The sequence below is a fragment of the Sapajus apella genome, unplaced genomic scaffold (assembly GCF_009761245.1).
Source record: "Sapajus apella isolate SASKATOON/1434 unplaced genomic scaffold, GSC_monkey_1.0 scaffold8, whole genome shotgun sequence".
Lineage (NCBI taxonomy): Eukaryota > Metazoa > Chordata > Mammalia > Primates > Cebidae > Sapajus > Sapajus apella.
In genome coordinates, this window is record NW_022436948.1 from 42,293,109 (window position 1) to 42,315,346 (window position 22,238).

General features: G+C 37.3%; 1 protein-coding gene across 1 annotated transcript in view; it reads right to left on the reverse strand.

The window, feature by feature from the left end:
- Window positions 1–348: 348 nt before the first annotated feature.
- The window catches only part of PROS1 (protein S), a 107,969-nt gene continuing 86,079 nt past the window's right edge, over window positions 349–22,238 (reverse strand). The window contains exons 8-14 of the mRNA XM_032276664.1: window positions 22,022–22,084; window positions 19,522–19,731; window positions 13,916–14,083; window positions 12,093–12,261; window positions 7,523–7,674; window positions 4,671–4,896; window positions 349–1,633 (exon numbers count right to left, since the gene is read on the reverse strand). Of these exons, the coding sequence (XP_032132555.1) occupies window positions 1,473–1,633; window positions 4,671–4,896; window positions 7,523–7,674; window positions 12,093–12,261; window positions 13,916–14,083; window positions 19,522–19,731; window positions 22,022–22,084 (1,149 nt within the window). The 3' untranslated portion in view covers window positions 349–1,472. The remainder of the gene's footprint in view (window positions 1,634–4,670; window positions 4,897–7,522; window positions 7,675–12,092; window positions 12,262–13,915; window positions 14,084–19,521; window positions 19,732–22,021; window positions 22,085–22,238) is intronic.

Sequence of the window (22,238 nt, forward strand, 5' to 3'; positions counted from 1 at the left end):
AATCTATATTCCTTGGCAATGTTGAAAATTAAACATCAATCAAAGGTTCTTAGCCATAGGTCTAGACTCTCTCTGAGCCATGTGTGAGTATCCCCCATAGTACCTGGTGACAATTGGGAGAAAAATTACATCCAGCAAGACAATTTCTGGGATGTGTCACATGTTACTTTTGCTTCTCTTCATCTTCTGAGTTCCAGTCTACCACCCAACCCATAGCTATTATTCAAATATTTGAGCTTGATCTGTCTTTTACCTGAAGAACTACTTTGTCGTATGAAGAGTTACATGTCTATTATGTAATTTTATGTTTTGTTCAAACAGTTGATATAATAAAGATATTCACATGCATTTTTAAATTATATACCAATTTATTATAAGTGATATAAAATATAGTGAAAAGAATTTATCTTTGAAAACTGTCAGTGAAACATCTGATATACACCCAGCTGTGAATAGCAGATTTGAATGTGATAAAACTACCACTTGAAATGCATCACAGTATGAGCAGGCAGGTGGCAAGCTTACCTCCTTACTTCTTTGATTACAAAGACACAATATTCACTATATCCCTCTGTGGTTTATTCCTTTGTTAAAATTTATTCTGGTTTCATACTTCCTTTTGTACTTCAACAATCACATTTTGGCAACTTTGGCAATTAAAAGTTAGATTCAAGGAAAACTATAAACTCCCAATTATGCTCATTCTCCTTTCCGTCCCTAAATTCTGTCTTTTCTAATGTAGCTCTTCTGTGACCCACACAGCCAAATTTAAGAAATGTACCCATTTCGGATTTCCACACCTATCCAACATAATCTGATGTCTCATCCCAACAGACTGCAATTCCCAGGAAGCAAGATTCCTGTGCTGCTCTCAGGAAAAGTTGTCCCACTTGTTTTCTGATTCAATAAAGATACTGGTTTAAATGTGAAGCCACCCAAGAGAAAGATGAAGCCAAAGCTAGTCCTCTGAGAAACTGTTTTGAAATAAGGCATTAAGACCCTCCACTCAATTCATATTTAATAGGCCACCATCTCTTCCTGACTTCCTCATAAAAAAAAAACCCAAATAGCATCTACCTATCGTCAATAATATTTAATTACATGCACTTTTGTTTGAGTTTACTTCTTTGCCTTCTGAAGAAAATAGATATTTAAACACTAGTTCATGATGATAAAATTAAAATTTAGTTTTACAAACAAAAATTGAAACTGTCATTTGTAGGAAAAAATTCAAATTTAAAATTGTTGTTTCACTATTTCTAGACAGTAAGAGAAGTAAGAATTTTTTTTTTTTACTGTGATTTATATCACAACAGAATCTTTTTCCTTGACAAAGGACCTTTCAAAAATCCCACGAAAGAACCACAAAATAATCAAAAACTGCACATTGTAGATAAAACCCTTCAGCTGTTATTGAAACATACATATAATTACACACAAGAAAAAGGTATTATCAGAAGAGAAAAGATGCCTTAAGAACTCTTTGTCTTTTTCCAAACTGATGGACATGAGTGAGCTCTAATGTCATTATGTTTAGAAATGGCTTCATCCAGATCCAACAGAACACCATTAATATTCACCTCCATGCAGCCATTATAAAAGGCATTCACTGGTGTGGCACTGAATGGAACATCTGTAAAAGCAGAATATTAGACTGTTAGTCCAAGACTTTTAGCATCTTATTTGTTTACAATGAGAGGAGTCATTCAGACTTCCAACCAAATTCTAATCCTAAAGAAAATGTTAATAATGAAATTCTATTCAGTAAATAGACATTGACTCTGATATCCATGTTCTTGTACTTCATTGTATTCAGCATGTCATGAGTTCCTCTGATTTCATAAACACAATTAGTTTCATTTAAACTTAAACGCATCTGAGGAAGAGTAGAAACAAGCATATTCTTGTGATATAATATTTTTATTATACAAATAACATATTTTCTCTTTAAATTTGAGGAACCGTTTAAGAATGTTAATCATTTTTTTTCAACTCCAAATTAAAGCTACTTGGAAATCTCTTTTAAATGCCATGATCAATATGTCTCTTTTATTATTGTTGGAATAAGAGCAGATTTCTGTATTTTTCCAAATAAATAGTTTTTGGTTGAACATACAATAGATCATGATAGAGGATACACTTTGATATAATATTTGGAGTTCTTAAAAATAACACTTTTATTAACTCCTCAGCAAAAATATAGGGTCATTTTAGGGCCTCTGGACCTTTCTACCCCTTCTTTATCAAACTTAATATTTAGTAACACCCTTTGATTCCTAAGAACTGTGACTCATTTTAAAATCACTCATTTGGTGGTCCGAGTGCAGTGGTGTTTACAACTAACTGATCACAACCAGTTCCAGATTTCTTTGTTCCTTCCCCACTGCACTGCTTCACTTGACTAGTCTTTAAAAAAAAAAAGAGAGAGAGAGAGGGAAACAAAACCCCACCCATTTATCTACTTGCGTCCTCATTTTTTGGCCCCTCCTCTCCATTAATCTTAACTCACAATGGATATTCTTTAGTCCTTATAATTCATCTTCAGTACTTCATGCTCCCCCCCACCAAAAAAAACCTTGACATTTTTGACTTCTAACTTGCCAAGACAGTGACTAAAGCATCCTTTACTATGAGCTCATAGCATTTGTTAAGAATCCTTTTCAAGTTGGGCTAAACATCATAGATCATGCCACTTTTCATTTTTTGAGGAAAAAAATTACTCAAAATCATCAGTTTCTCGAGTTTTAATTCTTCACATGCAATTTAACACACCTATTTTGCATATAATAATTTACCCATCCCACGGTTTATACTCTTGATATCTCAATATTTAGCTACTCTCAAATATTTCCACTTTTTCTCTCAAGACATTTTGACTGAAATTAGTCCTCAGTGCTGTTGCCAAAGACCTGAGACCACTGAAATTCTGACAATTCTGCTTCTTTTAAACTGCTGGTTTGATTTCCTAAATTGCATTCAACTAATTTGTGGATGAGGTAGTTGGCAGATTTCAATATAGAATTTCTTCATTTGAACTATAATTTTGCTCCCTAATAACTAGACATGCTCGCTACTTAACTCTATCTTTTTATCATCTATCTATCTATCTATCTATCATCTATCTATCTATCTATCTATCTACCCACCCATAGTTTTTAGAGCCTATTTATTTCTATTTCCCAAAATCCCAGATACAATTTCCATATATGGGAAATCAAGACCATGAGCAGTTTAAGCAATAAATTAAGGGTTACCAGAGGTCCAGACATCAAACTCAGAATTCTCCCCATGAGAATAAACTGCAACGGCATTTGAAAATGCTTTTAAAGAATCTTCTGCCTCTGTTTTCCATTTAAGGTGAAATATTGGTGCGAATTTCATAATTTCCAATATTCAGTTAAAGATAAATCTGCTTTTCCTCCAGTTTTCTCCATCTTGGTAAATGAAATCTCCATCCATGCAACTGCTCATTCCAGATACCTAAGAGTCATCCTTATACCTGTCTTTCAGTCATTAAATCCTATTAATTTTGTTTCTCACACATATCCCCAATCTATTCACCGTGTGTCATCTTCACTTCTATCACCCTAGTCCTGCAGCTTCCTCAGTTTCCTCGTCTGTAAAATGGGGATAAAAATAGCATTTACCATACAGGACTATTTTGAAAATTAAACAAGTGGATATATTCGAAGCACTTTGAACAGTGTCCAGACTGTTTGTTTTGCAACAGTTGAAGGCAGTTTAGACACTGCAATTATTGCCCCTGCTTTTTCATCTGGATTACTGAATAGCCTCTCAGATCATCTCAATTACACCCACTTTTCTCTCCCACCTGTCCATCTCCATCCATCATACAGACTGGATTTTTAAAATTGTAATATGGCTACACTTCTTTCTTGTCTAAACTTTTTAATAGTTCCATGTCTCTCATTATAAGACTTAGGACCCTGAACTAGGTCTACAAGCAATCCATCCACCCAGCCAGTTCACAGCCTGGTTCTACACTACCATCTCCCTTGCTCAACATGCTTTAACCATTCTGACCTCCTCCAGGCTCCTCCAGCGTGTCATCCCTTCCACTTGGCCCACACATGGACCATTTTACTTGCATAATAATTCCAATCCCCACTCCCACACCTGGTTGAATTTATTTAACCTTTTCAACAACAGTTTATGGTTTAGTCTGTTATCCAGAGTGGTTGTTTCTGGCCCCCACAACCGGTGAAACGTTCACATTTTCAGGTTCTAAAAGCAACCCACACTTTTCTCTCATAAAAGTGATCACAATTTTAATTAGTTGGATATTTTCCTAATTAGTTGCTTAATGTCTTCCTCTGCCACTAGAGAATAAAAACCTTAACATCAGGGACCATATTTATTTGTTTATTGCTGTGTCATGAGCACGTGGGACATAAGGTCTTAATAAAATTTGGATAAATGAAACATGAGCCAAATAGTAGATGCATAAATATTAAATAAATAATGGATAAAAACTAAAGGAAACAAGAACGTGCCAATAAACTGTCAGTACTAGCCCCTAGAAAAAGAATATTCAATACTGGATTTTATGGTCCCTTCTGATGCTTTTTTACTAAAATCGTCTATTTAAAATATTATCAATTTGATTTGAAATATACTTTTTTAAAACTGAAGAAAAAGTAAGCAGATACCTGGAAGGCCACCCAGGTAAGTGACCACATCTCCTTGCATTGCTTTGTCCAAGATGGCAAGTTGTTTCTGAAGGTCTTCATGGGAGATGGTTTCCATTTTAAGCGGTGTTAACACCTCCAGATTGTGTCTGTTGACTTTAAATTCCAGATGAGATTGTTGATCGGAACATAGACTTAGGGCCTGTATCCGACACACAACAGTCTTTTCAACAGACAACAGAATATCCTGAAGAGCGGAGCAAAGATTCCATATAAGTAAGGAGTAAGAGGAATGCTACTTAAGAGTTACTTTTCAGTTTTTAAAAGTCAAAAACTAAATCTGAATAAGGAAAGAAAATGTATGATAGGGCCTCTAAGTTTAAGTGAAAAATTACTAATTATCATAAGACTAACTTATAATAAGACTAAATTTTAAAATACACACTAGTTTTACAAGCTCTAAGTTTAGCTAACATAGACATGTATACTGGTTTCTGAAAATTCAGTCAAACAACAAAGTTGTGTTACCAACAGTGGTGTCTTAAGCAATGTCTTTCTGTTTATAAGCCTTCCTAATTTCCAAGTTTACGTATGAAACAGGAAGCAGTTGAATCACTCATTGTTGAAGAAAGACTTGTAAAATCAAAAATGCTTTAGTAAGCATATGCCAGCAGGACTAAAAGGTTTCTTTGTGCCACGCCAGCAATCCTATAGACTTGGGACAAAGTAAGTGAAGAGGCCCTAAGAAAGAAAAACCAGGGATTGCCAGCAGGAAGTTAGAGAATATTTACCAGAAGATTCTCAAGCAAGAAAATGTTTTCATTCTGCTGACCTTTTCAAAGTGCTGTCACGCCTAAATTATTCAACTTGTTGAGCTACGTCTTCATGCAGCTTATGTGGCATAGAGGAAATGTAAAAAGTAAGAAAGAGAAAATAAAATCAAAACTAGGGAGACAGGAGTCATGACGAGTCCCAGATGACAAAAAACACAGTCGGAAATGCTTATTTAGGTGGCCAACATATCTATTTTAAGTGAAAGACTATGCTTTGCAAATATAGGTTCCTTGAGAAAATCTGTTGCTGTGTTGTACATGTCCATATCCTTAAACTCATGAAGAGAGCTGGTCAGTAAAGAAATGCTCCAGGCTGATCAGTGGTATCTGGAATACTGTTACGAAGTATTGCACATAGACCTCGAGAAGGAAATCTGACATGCAAAGAAGGAACCGTGGAGGCAAACAGTGAAAGGAGAAAATGAGTATCAAAGACATGGCACGTGTTAACCTCTTCCACTGCGTGAAAGTGGTGTTGAAGACGGGAATTCCACTGTGTTTAAACAGAAAGAACAGGCCAGGAGTGGTGCTCACGCCTGTAATCCCGGCACTTTGGGAGGCTGAGGTGGGTGGATAATAAGGTCAGAAGTTCAAGACCAGCCTGGCCAACATGGTGACACCCAGTCTCTACCAAAAACACAAAAATTAGCTGGGTGTGGTGGTGTCGCCTGTAGTCCCAGCTACCCAGAGGCTGAGACACAAGAATGGCTGGAACCTGGGAGGCGGAGGTTGCAGTGAGCCGAGATCATGCCACTGCACTCCAGCCTTGGTGACAGAGCAAGACTCCATCTCAACATAAAAACCAAGCAAACGGGCCAGGCGCGGTGGCTCACGCCCATAATCCCAGCACTTTGGGAGGCCGAGGCGGGTGGATCACAAGGTCAGCAGATCGAGACCATCCTGGTCAACATAGTGAAACCCCGTCTCCACTAAAAATACAAAAAATCAGCTGGGCATGGTGGCACATGCCTGTAATCCCAGCTACTCAGGAGGCTGAGGCAGGAGAATCGCCTGAACCCAGGAGGTGGAGGTTGCAGTGAGCCGAGATCGCGCCATTGCACTCCAGCCTGGGTAACAAGAGCAAAACTCCGTCTCAAAAAACAAACAACCAAAAAAAAAAAAAACCACTGAAATCCAAATGTAGAAAGCTCCTCAAGCACCTTATAGAAAGGAGATTTCAAACAAACAAACAAAAAAACCTCATCAGATATTTTTAGGTTACTTAAGACTAACCACCAGAAACTTCCCCATCCTCCTCACTGAATCAACAGCATCGCTTGTTACTACAATAGACATTATTTAACCATAGGTCTCTTGTTAAAATCCACTGACACCATCCAAGACAGCCTTGGCATAAACATCAGTTTCTTGCTGTAACTTGTTGGAATCCACTGTGGATGGCACATAGACAGAACTATTACTCTCTAATAGAAGTCTGAATAATACAGGTCTTCTTATAATCCTCATATTTCCTTTCATCTAAGGCTTTTTGCTGTTCTTCCTCCTAATTTCAAATAACATTTGCCAGTAAGAATCCAAGTGGACCAGTTTTAACTTTCTCTCTTTTTTTCCTAACTTATTCATGGGAGAAAAGATTAAGAGTGCAAGAAAGAACAAAACATTATAATTAGGCACTGAGTAACTGACACACTGTAATTAGACAAATTTCTATGTTGACAGTACAGACTAATTCCCACGACACTTCAAAGATTCTGAATAAGGGTGGATCTGTATGTACTCAGATGGCTCCAGGCAGCCTGTGTGAGAATCTGCCTAATCTCAGGTATAGATGCAGAAGGTTTTTCAATTCTCCCTCCCCTTACTTCTTCATTCAGACCTTGGAAATATGCCAGAAAAAAAAGTAACAATAATAGACATTTTTTTGAGTCCTTCATGATGTGCTGGAGACTGTGCCAAATGCTTTACATAAGTTACTTTATTTAATCTTCAAAGTAGTCCTTTGAGGTAAATACTGCTATTATATCCATTTTTTTAAAGGAAAAGAAAAGCAAGGCTCATATAGGTTTAGAGTAAAGTTACCTGTAATTTTTCAGAGGTGGAGTCCACCAAGGACACAGCAAAGGGCACGGTGTTGTTACGAGAAACCAAGGCAAGCATGACACCGGTGCCCGTGGACGGACGGATATTCAAAGACACATTTACATACCAACCCTCAGCATTGGAGGCATTATCTAGGTAAAAGAATGAAACAGAGAGTGATCACTGCGTTCCTGAAGTGCACCGGAAGGAATTATTATTAGTAGAATCCTGGTAATATTCAAAACCATCTTGTGTAATACTAAACATTTTCGTTCCCTTTCTCAATGATCTATATAACCTAAGCAAAACAAAACAAAAGCTTTTTTTGTTTTTTTAGGCAGGCAAGAAATAGTGGAGTCCCATCTTCCTGTTCTTCCTAGAAGAGACTTCTGGACTGTGGTGTTTAAGGATGATTACAGATTTTCCTTGTTTGCTCTTTAACAGCGCTTCCTTCTCCCTTGCACATTCACCAATGCTCAAATCGCAGAGTGGTTATATTTTAAAGCACACATTTGAAAGTTCAACAAATTTACTGTAATAATTTTTGGAAAATCTGGGTACAGTTGCCATCATCACACCAAAGGATAAATAGGATCTATACATAGCAGAGTTGGATAGTTTGATACTAGAGAAATACACTGACATCAGCATTTGGTTTTGACATCAGAATGGGAACCTTTGTTTTGTGATTCTCCTGTCATAATCCTTTACATTCTCTTCTTAATTACTAGGTTAATTGTCTATCCCACTAAAGCACAAGCTCTAGGAGGTATATGTCTCTATCATCGCTTTGTTTTCCACAGTAGTCACTCAATAGATATTTGCTAAATTAATGTTTCCGGAGTAGATGGATTTCTAAAAACATTAGTTCATAATCTGAATGAAGTCATCCTCATTTAATATGATGTAACATATAGCAAAGCCCAAGTACCATCTGGAGTCCTTAAAAGGGTACATGTGAGTAAGGAAAATCATTTTCCTTTGACAAGATGTGCTTCTATTTAGCCACACATAATGCCACTATGTTTTTCATTATAATCCTGTAATTCCCACCCAGAAGAAAAAAAATATATAGAAAAAGCGCAGTGGCACATGCCTGTAACCATAGCATTTTGAGATTCCCTGAGTTCAGGAGTTCAAGACCAGCCTAGCCAACATGGCAAAACATCTCTACTAAAAAATAAAAAAAAAATACAAAAATTAGCTGAGCATGGTTGTGTGTATCTGTAGTCCCAGCTACTTGGGAGTCTTGAGGCAGGAGAATCGCTTGAACTTGGAAGGCAGAGGTTGCAGTGAGCTGAGATCATGCCACTGCACTCCAGCCTGTGAAAAAGAGCGAGACTCTGTCTCAAAAAAAAAAAAAAAAAAATGTGTATATGTAATCATTGTGAAATAAGTAATTTTTAATTGATATATCATAATTGTACACATATTGGGATACATATGTTATTTGATATATGCATATAGGTGTAATGCTCAAATCAAAGTAACTGGAATTTCTATCACCTAAACATTTATCTTGAAATAAGTAAATTTAACAGAGAATATTAACAAACTCAAACTAAAATTAACATGCAAATGTATAGAAGTCAAAATGTAACATTAAATATTAATTACAAATTATCCATGAAATGGTTAATTACTTATTAGGTAATTTTTTAGGTACAATATAACTCTAATTTTCATTACCTTTTTAGGATTTTTTTCCTTTGGCCAAATCATTGTGGGTTTAGTTTTACCCTAATTTAATCCTCATTTATAACTTTTTAAAAAACAATCCTTCATATGCAGAACAGAGCTAGGAATTGTATTAATTTATGTTAGAAAAAGATAAATCATTAGTGTAAAATTTGTCCTTAAAAAGGTAGTAAAAAAGGCTGAGTACAGTGGCTCATGCACATAATACCAGCACTTTGGGAGGCTGAGGCAGGAGGATCACTTGAGGCCAGTAGTTTGAAAACTGACCTGGGCAACATAACCTTTGATAGAGATAATCTAATCCTAAAATATTCTTCCATATAATCAATCACATAAAGGTAGAAGGATGTATGTTTTAGGATGTTCACAGAAGTATTATTTACAAGGTTAAAAATCTAGGGTCAGTATGGCAAGATTCCCTGCTCTACTTAGGCTGCAGAAAATTGGAAAGAGCACTACCCTCACCCTTAGAACAACAACAAACGCCAAATTACCTGCATAATCACAGCTTTTCTTGGAACTATCAAAGAGCTGAGGTTGCAGAGCAACCAACTAACCAGAAACCTAAAGAAAGACAGGTGTTTCCAAGGAGAGCCGGAATGAGAACGCTTTCTAACTCAGGGTACACAGGGGATGCCATGCTATTTGGTAAAAATAATTTAGGTAAAGATTTAAACAATTTTCTGAAGTCCATGTGGGGGCTGATGTAAGAGTTTAGAAACCCTGGAAACTAGCTGGGCGCGGTGGCTCATGCCGGTAATCCCAGCACTTTGGGAGACCGAGGTGGGCAGATCACGAGGTCCAGAGATGGAAACCATCCTGACCAACATGGTGAAACCCCGTCTCTACTAAAAATACAAAAATTAGCTGGACATAGTGGTGCGCGCCTGTAGTCCTAACTACTCGGGAGGCTGAGGCAGGAGAATTGCTTGAACCCGGGAGGGGAGGTGGAGGTTGCAGTTAGCTGAGATCGCGCCATTGCACTCCAGCCTGATGCCTGGCGATGAAGCAAGACTCTGTCTCAAAAAAAAAAAAAAAAAAAAGAAAAGAAAAGAAACCCTAGAAACTGCAGAGACAAAGAAAATTCATGCTGATTCACAGGCTCTTCTCCACAGACCTTACTGTGTGCTCAGGAGACAACAGACTGCAGGGAATGAGACCCCAGAAAGCCTCTCTCTTAATGCAGTCCTGACAGCAGCATCAACTGCAGGAGAGGCACAAAGCCCCATCCAGATTCTTCTTGGTTTCCTCTACACAACACAAGTCCTGAAGCCAGGAAAAAGGCAACAAGTGTGGTCATTAGGACACATGTGAAGACTCACTGCAACTACAGATTAGGAAAAAAAAAAAAGCTGTAGATCATGGAGAAGGAGCAGGAAAACATCCTGAGTCCTGATCATTAGACATCTCCCCTACTGGTTAGAGTCAGGGAAGAGGAACAGCGAAAATTCCACACTTCTGAGACCCAGGGATACAACACCTGCCTAAGATTGAATTTGTACCAGAACAACATAGAATGCTTCCCCAAACACCAGGTCTGCTCCACCATGTTAACAAACGTCAAGTAACAAGCGCACTCTGCTGGGGATGGGCAAGGCGCTTGAGAGTGGTAGAGATACTTTCTTGAGGCATATTATGAGGGAATGCCTAAAATTGAGCTTCTATGATGAAAAACTTAGTAGTTGATCAGCTATTAAGGAAAACTCTCTAGGTCAGACGCAGTGACTCAAGCCTGAAATCCCAGCACTTTAGGAAGCTAAGGCAGGGAGATCACCTGAGGTTAGGCATTCGAGGCCAGCTGGCCAACATGGCGAAACCCTGTCTCTACTAAAAATATAAAACTTAGCCGGGCACCCTTGTAATTCCAGCTACTCGGGAAGCTGAGGCCTGAGAATCACTTGAACATGGGAGGCAGAGATTGCAGTGAGCTGAGATTGTGCCACTGTACTCCAGCCTGAGTGACAGAATGAGACTCTGTCTCAAAAAAGAAGGAAGGAAGGAACGAAGGAAGGAAGGAAGGCAGGGGGAAGGAGGGAGGGAGGGAGGGACGGAGGAGGGAGGGAGGGAGGGAGAAAAACAACTTGCTAGCAAAACATTCCCTTATTCTACGCAGAAGGTAATATTTAAAAAATTTGAAACCTGTGGTGCATTAGGGCAATCCTGGCAACAAAAAAAAACAAGCAGCTCAACTCCTCACTAGATTGATTCAATCCCATCACTAAGAGCCTAGCAAAAGAAGTGTGCTCATTTCCAGACACAAATATTCTTTATCCCAGTCTCTACTGTTATGCATAAGATGCCCACCTCTAAACCAAAAATTGTGTGATACACAGAGATGCAAAGAAAAGCCACATTTGGTCAAGGGACAAAGCAAACAAAATGAGCAGACCCAGATATAAGACAGCCGGAACTGTCAGACAGGGAATTCAAAGTAATTATGATGAAGATGTTGAAAGCTCAGTACATAAGCTAGACAAATGTGAACAGCAGGGAATTTCAACAGAGAGGTAGAAATTGTAAGAAAGCATCAAATGGAAATGCTAGAAATGAAGATGAATCTTTTTGATGCATTCATTGGTAGACTCCAGACAAGTAAGAAATCAGTGAACTTTAAAGTAGGTCAATTGAATTTACCCAAAGGGAATCAGGCTATGTACCAATAAACCTGAAATAACAACATAAGCACATTGCCTTTATATTTTTCTCAATATACTGAAACATTTTTGTAAAAGACATATAATAGTATGAATAAGCATAAGACTACAGTGGGCATACAGTAGATAACGTTCAGCAAAAAAATTATTACTGTTTGTTGATGAATAAATTAATTATTCATTAATGAGAAAATAAAAATAAATGGAAAGTCACTTACTATAATCTATGATAAATTTAGCAATTCCAGAACCAGGATAGTAGGACCCCTTCTCCACAGTAACCAGGCAATGCTTATTTTGTTTTTCTTGAATAATTTCCCTTACTCCTGAAGCTCCTTGCTTCATCAAATTCCAGCCTCGTATACATCCATCTAGACGAGGGTTAATCTAACAAATTAAAACACAGGTCAAGGAGTGCATTTTAAACTTAAACAAGTGGCTCAATTATGAATGTAGACTTTCATTTAGAGAAAAAAAAGTGCTTTATTTGATAATAGTTTAAAATAGTTTGTATTTTATTTAAGTTTTTGTTTTCAAAGTATTCTTCAGATGGACAGTCTTCTTCAGTACAAGCAAGCTTACACCATCACAAGCCCTCAATGGGATCGTAACGATTTTTACCACTTTAAGCTCCACCTGCCTCTCCTACATCATCCAGTGTTAACTTTTCTTCTCTCAAGTTCTGTATTTGCTTCTAGCTGTGGCCCTGGGCTCTAAGCCATCTTCTTTTTCTTTTCTTTTCTTTTCTTTCTTTCCTTTTTTTTTGACATGGAGTTTCACTCTTGTTGCCCAGGCTGAAGTGCAGTGGTGCGATCTCAGCTCACTGCAACCTCTGCCAACCAAGTTCAAGCGATTCTTCTGCCTCAGCCTCTTGATTAGCTGAGATTATAGGCCCACCACCACATCCAGCTAATTTTTGTACTTTCAGTAGAGAACAGGTTTTGCCATGTTAGCCAGGCTGGTCTTGAACTCCCGACCTCAGGTGATCTGCCCGCCTTGGCCTCCCAAAGTGCTGGTATTAAAGGCATAAGCCACCACCCCCAGCCTTGTTTTTCTTTAATGGCATTTACAATATGGGTTAGTCTTGCCAATCAGACTCTAAGTCTCCTCAGCCAGAAAAGTGTTTGCATTCTTTAGCCTCCATCAAGCATCCCGCCAGGCTCAAGACATGTAAAAGCCATTTAATAAATGACTGATACTTTTTGAATAATTTATTTTAATTTTAATGTGTCTTAATTTCTAAGTTTCAAACAACAGGTCTATCCATGTCCACGTGGGTTAATTAATTCAAGTTTAATATATAATAGAAATCTTTTAAAAGTTACAGTAACTACAAATTGCTGGGAGTGAAAGGTGGATATAAGACAGTAAATATTTAAATTAAATCAGCAAGTATATCTGGCAGGTCTGCGATGTCGGTTTTTAAAATGAAATTTTTAAAACTCTTTGAAGGCAGTGGTTAGTCTCTTTCGTAAAACCTATTCTATATTTATTAAACAAATACCATATTTAGAAAAATAGCTACTAAATCTGATTTCGGTTTACGACAGCCTATAATTGTACCCTCAGTAAAGAGGTATTTTTTTAATAATAATTTCCACCTTATGTGCTATGCTTTAGCTCTCGAATATAAGTCCTAAAAATAAACTGGAGAAAGTCCTTTGACTGGCTTCTACAAAATAGCGTAATTTTGGACTTAAACATGTGAATGTATATGTTTAAAGACTGAGAGTGCATTATCATGATGTTAATACTGAACTGCAGTGTTAACATTCTCAGGGGTTAACTTGAGAATTTTAGAAGTCCACTTCATGATTTATGCTGGGGATTTAAATGAACACAAAACTACCACATCATTTTCTTCTTTCATTAATATAATTTCAAGGTTCACTAATGTTATTTTTCCATGATCATTTCAAGTTGTAACATTTAGTATGCTTAACAAAACAACTTCTATTGACTCTCAGAAAAACACATCTTCAAATATTTTACAGACAAAAGGAATTCATCCTTGATGAATGACAGAAGCTTGGATCATTACCGGTTTAATGAATTGACTTTCCACCTTCCGAGGGAATCCTGCAAAGTATACTTTGGTTTCCAGAAATCCATGTTCAGGCTTAAAAAGGGGTCCAAGTTTATTTATATTCATCACAGCTTCTTTAGCTATTTTAAGGCTAACACTATGTTCTAATTCTTCCACAGACACCTACAATTAAAAAAGAAAAATTACCAAATAACCAAGCTTTACTACATGCCATTTGAAACACTGAAATCTAAAAATTCTGTTATTATTCCAATAAAATACTTTTGTAATCATTGTAATGTAATTATTAATTTGTTACAACTTATTTGGAATGTCGAATTATAGTAAGTGTGATAAAAAAGCATTTAGGGTGAAAGCACTTGATCAAAAATTAAAAGCATACCATATTTTAAAGTTAAAAAAAACTATTCTGTTAAACTTAAACATCTAATTATATATCTTTCAATCACAGGCTGCTAGAAAATTAGCAGTTAAGTGAGCCATTCATCTTAGGAAAATTTTAAGTGGTCTTATTTTGCAATTGTCTGATAATACACATATGGAGTCAATCATGTAAATAAGTTCTTAATATACAGGAAGAAAAATCAGTATGTCCAGTATTCTGTTAATTGCCCACAAATTATTTTTCCTTTAAAATTAAAAAGTGATTGAGGTAGTATGAAAAAACTACATAAAATTAAATTGGAGTTTTCCAATTTTGAGAGTAGTCTGGGTTTCTTAGAAAAGGTTTCAAATAGGCCGGGTGCGGTGGCTCACTCCTACAATCCCAGCACTTTGGGAGGCCAAGGCGGGTGGATCATGAGGTCAAGAGATTGAGACCATCCTGGTCAACAAGGTGAAACCCCGTCTCCACTAAAAATACAAAAATTAGTTGGGCACAGTGTCGCGTGCCTGTAATCCCAGCTACTCAGGAGGCTGAGGCAGGAGAATTGCTTGAACCCAGGAGGCGGAGGTTGCGGTGAGCCGAGATCACGCCACTGCACTCCATCCTGAGCAACAAGAGCAAAACTCCGTCTCAGAAAAAAAAAAGAAAGAAAGAGGAAACTTTTCAAGTAAGGGTAAAGAACAATCAAAATTCCTCCCACAAAAGCAATCTGAAGAACCACTGCTGCATCCTTCATGTAAAACTACAGCACTCAAAGTGCAAACTCTTCACTTACTAACCAATAATAGGAGCCAGACAATAAGCATATTAAAACACCGTTATGGGGGGGAAAACTACCCTCCAACATAAAATAAATTTAGTAACACAGATTTAAAGCTTGTCAACACTCCTTTTTTAATACAGCCAATCAGCAGCATTTGAACAACGATTCCCTTCTTCACAGGCTTTCTTAACTTGGCCTCCAAGACCTGACCCTGCTTGCTTCTCTTTCGGCACTCTAACCACTACTTCTCAGTCTCCTTTGCTAGATCCTCCCCTCCCCACGGCTCAGGGCGCAGACCTTTTTCCTGTAGCCATGCAAGTATTTTAAGTGGGACACCATGACTCCACTCCAGGGCATTTGGAAAGTTTGGAGGTGCAGAGCACTTTAACTTGTCACATTGAGTAGGGGCCATGCTGGCATTGCAAGATGATAGACAATCTGCGTTATGTACATAAGCTCATCATGCATAACTAATAATAAAATATCAAGTATTCTTAAAATCTTCTGAACATCCCTGCTAGGGATTCATGTCGGGACTATTCGTGCTTACCATTATCCGAGTTTGTAGATACATATACACAAAATGTTTGCTGCACTACTTTAGCATTCATTAAGTTTTTCAAGAATGTAATAATCTTGAAAACTAAACATAGATTGATATTTATTTTGTTCATATCTTCACCAGGAACTTCTCACCACTTCGGAAAATTAATATTACCAGTGGCAACACCATTTATGCACTTAATGGTATTTGAGTTGCTAATATAACACCCCAGTGTTAATCTTCATTTGCAGCTTTTTTAGTCTATGTATAGAAGCAAGCTGTGACAAGTATTGTGGTTATAGTTGAGTACTTACATACTGAAATACGTATTATTTTCTTATAAATTCCTTTCCTTTTTTTTATTGATATGAATGTAATAATGAGAGCATTATGTTGGTTTCAACTGGGTATACATGAAGGTAGTTTACATTATTGATACATTTCATTACAGAACAGTAAAGGAGCATTATATATTTCCAGACATTGGATGAGACAGTATTTGAAACCACTGGTCAACACAACCAGTTTCATGGCCTTAAAACCCTTTTTTATGCTGAGTATTCAAAAATTTGAATTGAAGGCTTAACTTTAAAAACATATCCAGAATCTGACAACTTCTCACTACCCTTACCATCAGCAGTCAGTCAGAGCTGCCATGTTCCCTCCACTGGGTTATTGCAATAGTCTCCTCGCTCCATATCATGTTCTCCTCTCATTCTCCACTATCTGCTTTCCACAAAGCCAACAGCTTCTGATCGTGATTATATTTTTAATTGCAAATTAGATCATGTCCCTTCTCAAAATCACCCAGGGCCTTTCCATTTAGCATAAAATCCACACCCTCTTCATGGCGCCCAAGGCCCTAGATGATCTCATTCCAGACCACGCTTAATAACTTCATTTTCTTTTCTTTTCTTTTTCTTTTTTTTTTTTTTTTTTTGAGACAGAGTCTTGCATTGTCCCCCAGGATGGAGTGCAGTGGTGCAATGGCTCACTGCAACCTCCACCTCCCGGATTCAAGAAATTCTCCTGCCTCAACCTCCTGAGTAGCTGGGACTACAGGCGCCCAACACCACACCCAGCTAATTTTTTTTTTTTTTTTTTTTTGTATTTTTTCAGTAGAGATGGGGTTTTACCATGTTGGACAGGCTGGTCTCGAACTCCTAACCTCGTGATTAGCCTGCCTTGGCCTTCCAAAGTGCTGGGATTACAGGCGTGAGCCACTGTGCCCGACCTCTAACCTCATTTTCTATCAACTCCCCTCCTGCTGCTACACTATGCTTTGTGTTATTCCTCGAATACCAAACACATCCTCCTCCAAGAAATTCTGTTTTTGCTGTTCACATGCTGCAGAATTGTTTTATATTCCCTCATGTATTTCTCATGGCACGTGCTCTCAAGTCTCAGTTCAGATCTAATCTCATCAGTGATGGCCTTCCCAATTCTATGTGCGTACTATCATCACTCTCTATGTCCTTGCCTGGCTTTTCTTTTTTCTTATAACATGAATAACTCTCTGGCATATTTATTTTTTCATGCATTTGTTGTTCGCATCTCACCACTAGAATGCAAGCTCTGTAAAAGCACTGACTTTGTTTTATTCGCTGTTGTATCTTTACCACCACGAATAAGGATTAGCACACAGAAGTGCTCAATAAATATTTTGCTGAACAAACTATGATACATTTACAATTTAAATTCCTATTAATATTAGACCCATAATCAAAGATAAGAAGTAATAATTTGTAAAGTCGCCACATCTTTGCCCAAGTGTGCTTTGTTCATACCTCTAATGTAACATACTTCATGTTACAGTATATTATTTCCCAAAGAAGCATCAGCTACTTATCTGTGAGGTACTAAGCTCTAGAGCAAGGAAAATCTCTTGCTATTGTTCTAATGCCTTGAACTCAGGAACTTAACAGCAAAAGCACTCACTGAAAGCTTATTGAATAAATGAGTGCATGTCTGAATAATTGAAAGACTAAAATAATTTAGTGGTGACCTCACATGGCTTCTCAACACAAACTTCTTGGCTGGGTTCAGTGACTCACACCTGTAATCCCTGCACTTTGGGAAGCTGAGAAGAGCAGATCACCTGAGGTCAGAAGTTCAGGACCAGCCTGGCCAACATGGTGAAACCTATTGTCTACTAAAAATACAAAAACTAGCCAGGCATGGCATCAGCACCTCTAGGCCCAGCTACTTGAGAGGCTGAGACAGGAGAATTGCTTGAACCCAGGAGGTGGAGGTTGCAGTGAGCTGAGAATGTGCCACTGTATTCCAGCCTGGGTGACAGAGGAAGACTCTGTCTCAAAATAATAATAACAATAATGATAAATAGATAAATAGCATAAATAAATCGAGATCGACACAAACTTCTTGCAGCTCCTCCAGGCATAAAAGATGTCTCTTCTGCGCACCGCATTCTAAGGTGAAGCCAATCTTCTCTCAGCTATCCTTTGCTGATGACAGCAATGACTCTATACTTCAGAAAAGACTTCTCCCCACTGCCAACTAGCAGTAATCCCTTCAGGAAAATCCCATTTTAATCCGGTTGTTCTTGATCACTAGAATAAAGGCTATATTAATATTAAATTAAAATGCTAATTTATTTTTTCTTTCTTTTTTTTTTTTTTTGAATCTTGCTCTGTTGCCCAGGCTGGAGTGCAGTGGTACAACCTCAGCTCACTGCAACCTGCGCCTCCAGGCTTCAAGTGATTCTCCTGCCTCAGCCTCCCAAGTCACTGAGATTACAGGAGTGCACCACCACTCCCGGCTAATTTTTGTATTTTTAGTAGAGATGCGGTTTCGCCGTGTTGGCCAGGCTGCTCTTGAACTACTGACCTCAGGTGATTCACCTGCCTCAGCCTCCCAAAGTGCTGGGATTACAGGCGTGAGCCAATGCACCTGGCCTAAAATGCTAATTTCTAAGCGCACTGGTATCTGCTACTGTATATTTTTTGCACAAAAATTGATTACGAAGTCTGGCATGATGGCTCATGCCTGTAATCCCAGCACTTTGGGAAGCCAAGGTGGGAGGAGGATTCCTTGAGTTCAAGATCAGCTTGAGCAACATAGCAAGACACTGTGCCTATTTTTTTAAAAAGAGGATTACTTATCTATATGCTTATGTTTGAATTACCTTTTTGAATTTGTTACTATGTTTATTTCTCCTTAATTAAAAAAATATTAATGGCAATTGAGGAGAGTTTTCTTTGATCAGTGGTGAATTATATAAATTGTTATGGCACCCAAGTGCGGTGGCGCAGGTTTGTAATCTCAGCACTTTGGGAGGCCAAAGTGGGTGGATAGCTTGAGGCCAGGGTAAAACCCTGTCTCTACTAAATTTATAAAAATTACCCAGGTGTGCTGTACACCCGTAATCCCAGCTACTCAGAAGGCTGACGCACAAGAATCACTTGAACCCAGGAGGCGGAGGTTGCAGTGAGCCAAGATCATGCCACCACACTCCAGCCTAAGTGACAGAGTGAGACTCTGTCAAAAAAACAAACAACAACAACAACAAAAAAAACCTAACAACAACAAAAAAACTGTTAGGTCACCTAATAATCCCTAACACCATGGTTCACCAAACAGCCACTAAAAAAGGTAAAAAGTTAAATAAGGTAAAAAAAGTTACTATCATTTAAAAGGTAAAAAGTTAAAGACAGGGTAGTTCAAGCAAATAACTAAAAACAACCATTTTAGTTATGATAAATTCTAATGTATTAAGTGAGAATCTTATTTCTTAGGCTGTTTCAGGGAATTACAGTGTACAGAATGTACTTCATATAGCATCAGATAACTCCAAACCCATTTTGGTTTGGTATCACTATAAAAATAAATTATGATTTTATACAAACTGCATCATAGCAGAAAGAGATTGATGAAATCTGCAAACGTACCGTATGCCACACACCGTTATTAATAATGCCACCTCCAGTTGTGATTTTGGATGTCTGTTCGTTCTTAAGCTGAACTTCAAACTTTCCATCACGAACCGCAATCAGGATCCAGGCTGAGTGATCAATAGATTCTGCGTACAGTACCACGCCTTCCGAATCATATGTCCGGAAATCAAATTCTGCTGTAAATCTAAACAATGGACAGAGATCCTTAAGAGTGAGAAATACAGAAAGCTCAATGCACTATTCTTTTTTTTCTTGTACTGGCAAACAGTAATATGGACAAAGAGTCAAATATGTTTTCGTTTTCTGGAATTAATAAAAGAGAAGGGCAGGATTAGACTGCTCATGCATTATCTCTGGTTCCATGTGTGTTTAAAATTAAGTTGTTATATATTTTCTTGCTTATTCTTAGAATCTTTTCCCCAGGGAACAGATGCTTTGGTAATTTGTCATCTTTCTTTGGCATATGTTTTGAAAGCACCTTTCCAATGCTGGAATTAATACACATGTATAGATATCAGGCATACTGTATCTCTCCTGGCCCCATTTATACACTATAGAATCTGACATTAACATGTGGTGGGTTTTTGGTTGTATTTTTGTTTTTGCTGTATCAGTAAGTGATCAGTAAAATATATTTCAATTTCATGATTGGCTTATTCATCAAAAGCCATATTTTCCCTATAAGTTTACATGTCAGGAATCACTCATGGAGATCTACAAGATAACATATGGATGACTCCAGACATCATTAAGCCCTCATGTGTGGTAAGAAAGGTAAAATTTAAAAACTTAAAATGTATCTACTAGTTTTTCTAAAACTCTAATTGAATAAGTCCCTGTAGTAGAATACACAGAAGGAAAATGTAAAAGATATAGTCTACCCATGTGTTTGAGGGTATCTGAGGGCTGGCAACACCTGTTGCTATTAAGACTCTAGACATATATGTATCTATTACAGGGGAGAAAAATCTTAGGGATGCTGAAATTAAAATAACATGTGCTGATTCAGTATCCTTAAAACACTTCAATGAGAATCAGCGTTGACATTTCCAAGGGACTAGCAAACCCCAAAGATTGATGAATGACAAACAGGGAAAATGAAAAATAGGTGTATAACTATAAGGCGCCTAAGTTAAAATAAAGGCAATTTAAGTTAAAGAGTCTGGACTTCAGATCATTGCTAAACTAGGCAGGACAGAATACCATACTCTTATCGCAAGGTATAATAGTAATAGTGACAGAGGGAGCATTTGCAATGGCACACAATCTCCCTCAAATGGAACAAAGAAAAGGTGGCGAAATAAACTTTTTCATCTTTGGAATTCCAAACAAGTATTAAAAAGAGGTAAAATATGGAGTAAAGTATGTTGATGGAGAAAAATGTGGTAGGAATTTACTGAACTCAGATTATGTAAAAAAGAATTTGGCTTGGAATAAGGACTTCTATCCCCTTTCATAACTATCTGAGCATTTTGTTGATGTGAAACAATATCATCTGGCCAAAACTCAAATATGTGTACTCTCCGGATCTTCCAGCAATTGATCCTATTATGGAGATAATTCCCTTTTCTTTGTAAAATCAGGCTAAAATCATATTTCAATGAATCATGTTCTGCATATTTTGTATCTGGAGTACATCATCAGCAGACTGATTCATTACAATGGGGAACAATTCATTCTTTTTCCCAAGCATGGTAAACTGGAAAAAAAGAGTGAATTTGTTAACATTTGTGTAGCTAAAGTATTTGATCATGAGAAAGAGACATAAAGAAATTTGCAAAAAATAAAAATAAAAGCACTAGCTATGCTTGTGTTGATTACACAGGTGGCAGTTATAAAAATTCATCAAGCTGTACATTTAATCTAATGTGTACATTTCTCTACATACATTACATATCAATGAAAAGTTTAAAATAAATAAATAATAAATTCTGGAAAAAATAATTTGGCCAACTCCAATCCAATGCTAGAGATCAAACGACTGAACTGTGAGTGAGAAATGAACACACTCATCCATAGGTATCCATGGGATATTGGCTCCAGGATCCCTGCATGGTATCAATATCCACAGATGCTCAAGTCCCTTAGGTAAAATGGCATAGTATTTGCATATAATTTATGCACATCCTCTCATGTACTTTAAGTCATCTTCAGATTGCGTATAATATCCAATATAATGTAAATGTTATGTAAATAGTTGTCATACTGTACTGTGTTTTATTTGTATTATTTTGTATTGTATTGTCAATATTTATTGTGGTTTTCTTCTGAATGTTATCTACCTGAGGTTGGTTAAATCCACGGATGAGAAACTCTCGGATATGGAAGATCAATTGTATTTCTAAAAGTGTTATTTACTAAAACTAATATTTTTCTCTCTCATTCTCATTATTCTCATAGCAGGTTAGGGTTGTCTCCAGTCTACATCATTAGAAGATATTGCTTGCTCTGTGACATTAAAGGAAAAAAACAAAAATTGGGAGAAAAAAAGTACGGAAGGAGCACAGTTGCTTACGTGTTTATGTAAGTTATTAAACTTAGAATAACTTTCAGTGTGCTTTGATTTTATGAATTTGGTTGAATTATTTAATGAATAATTATTCATATATCTAACAAAATTAAATTCTAAACATACATGCTTATTTAATTAAAATATTTTAAAATTGCCGGGCGCAGTGGCTCACGCCTGTAATCCCAGCACTTTGGGAGGC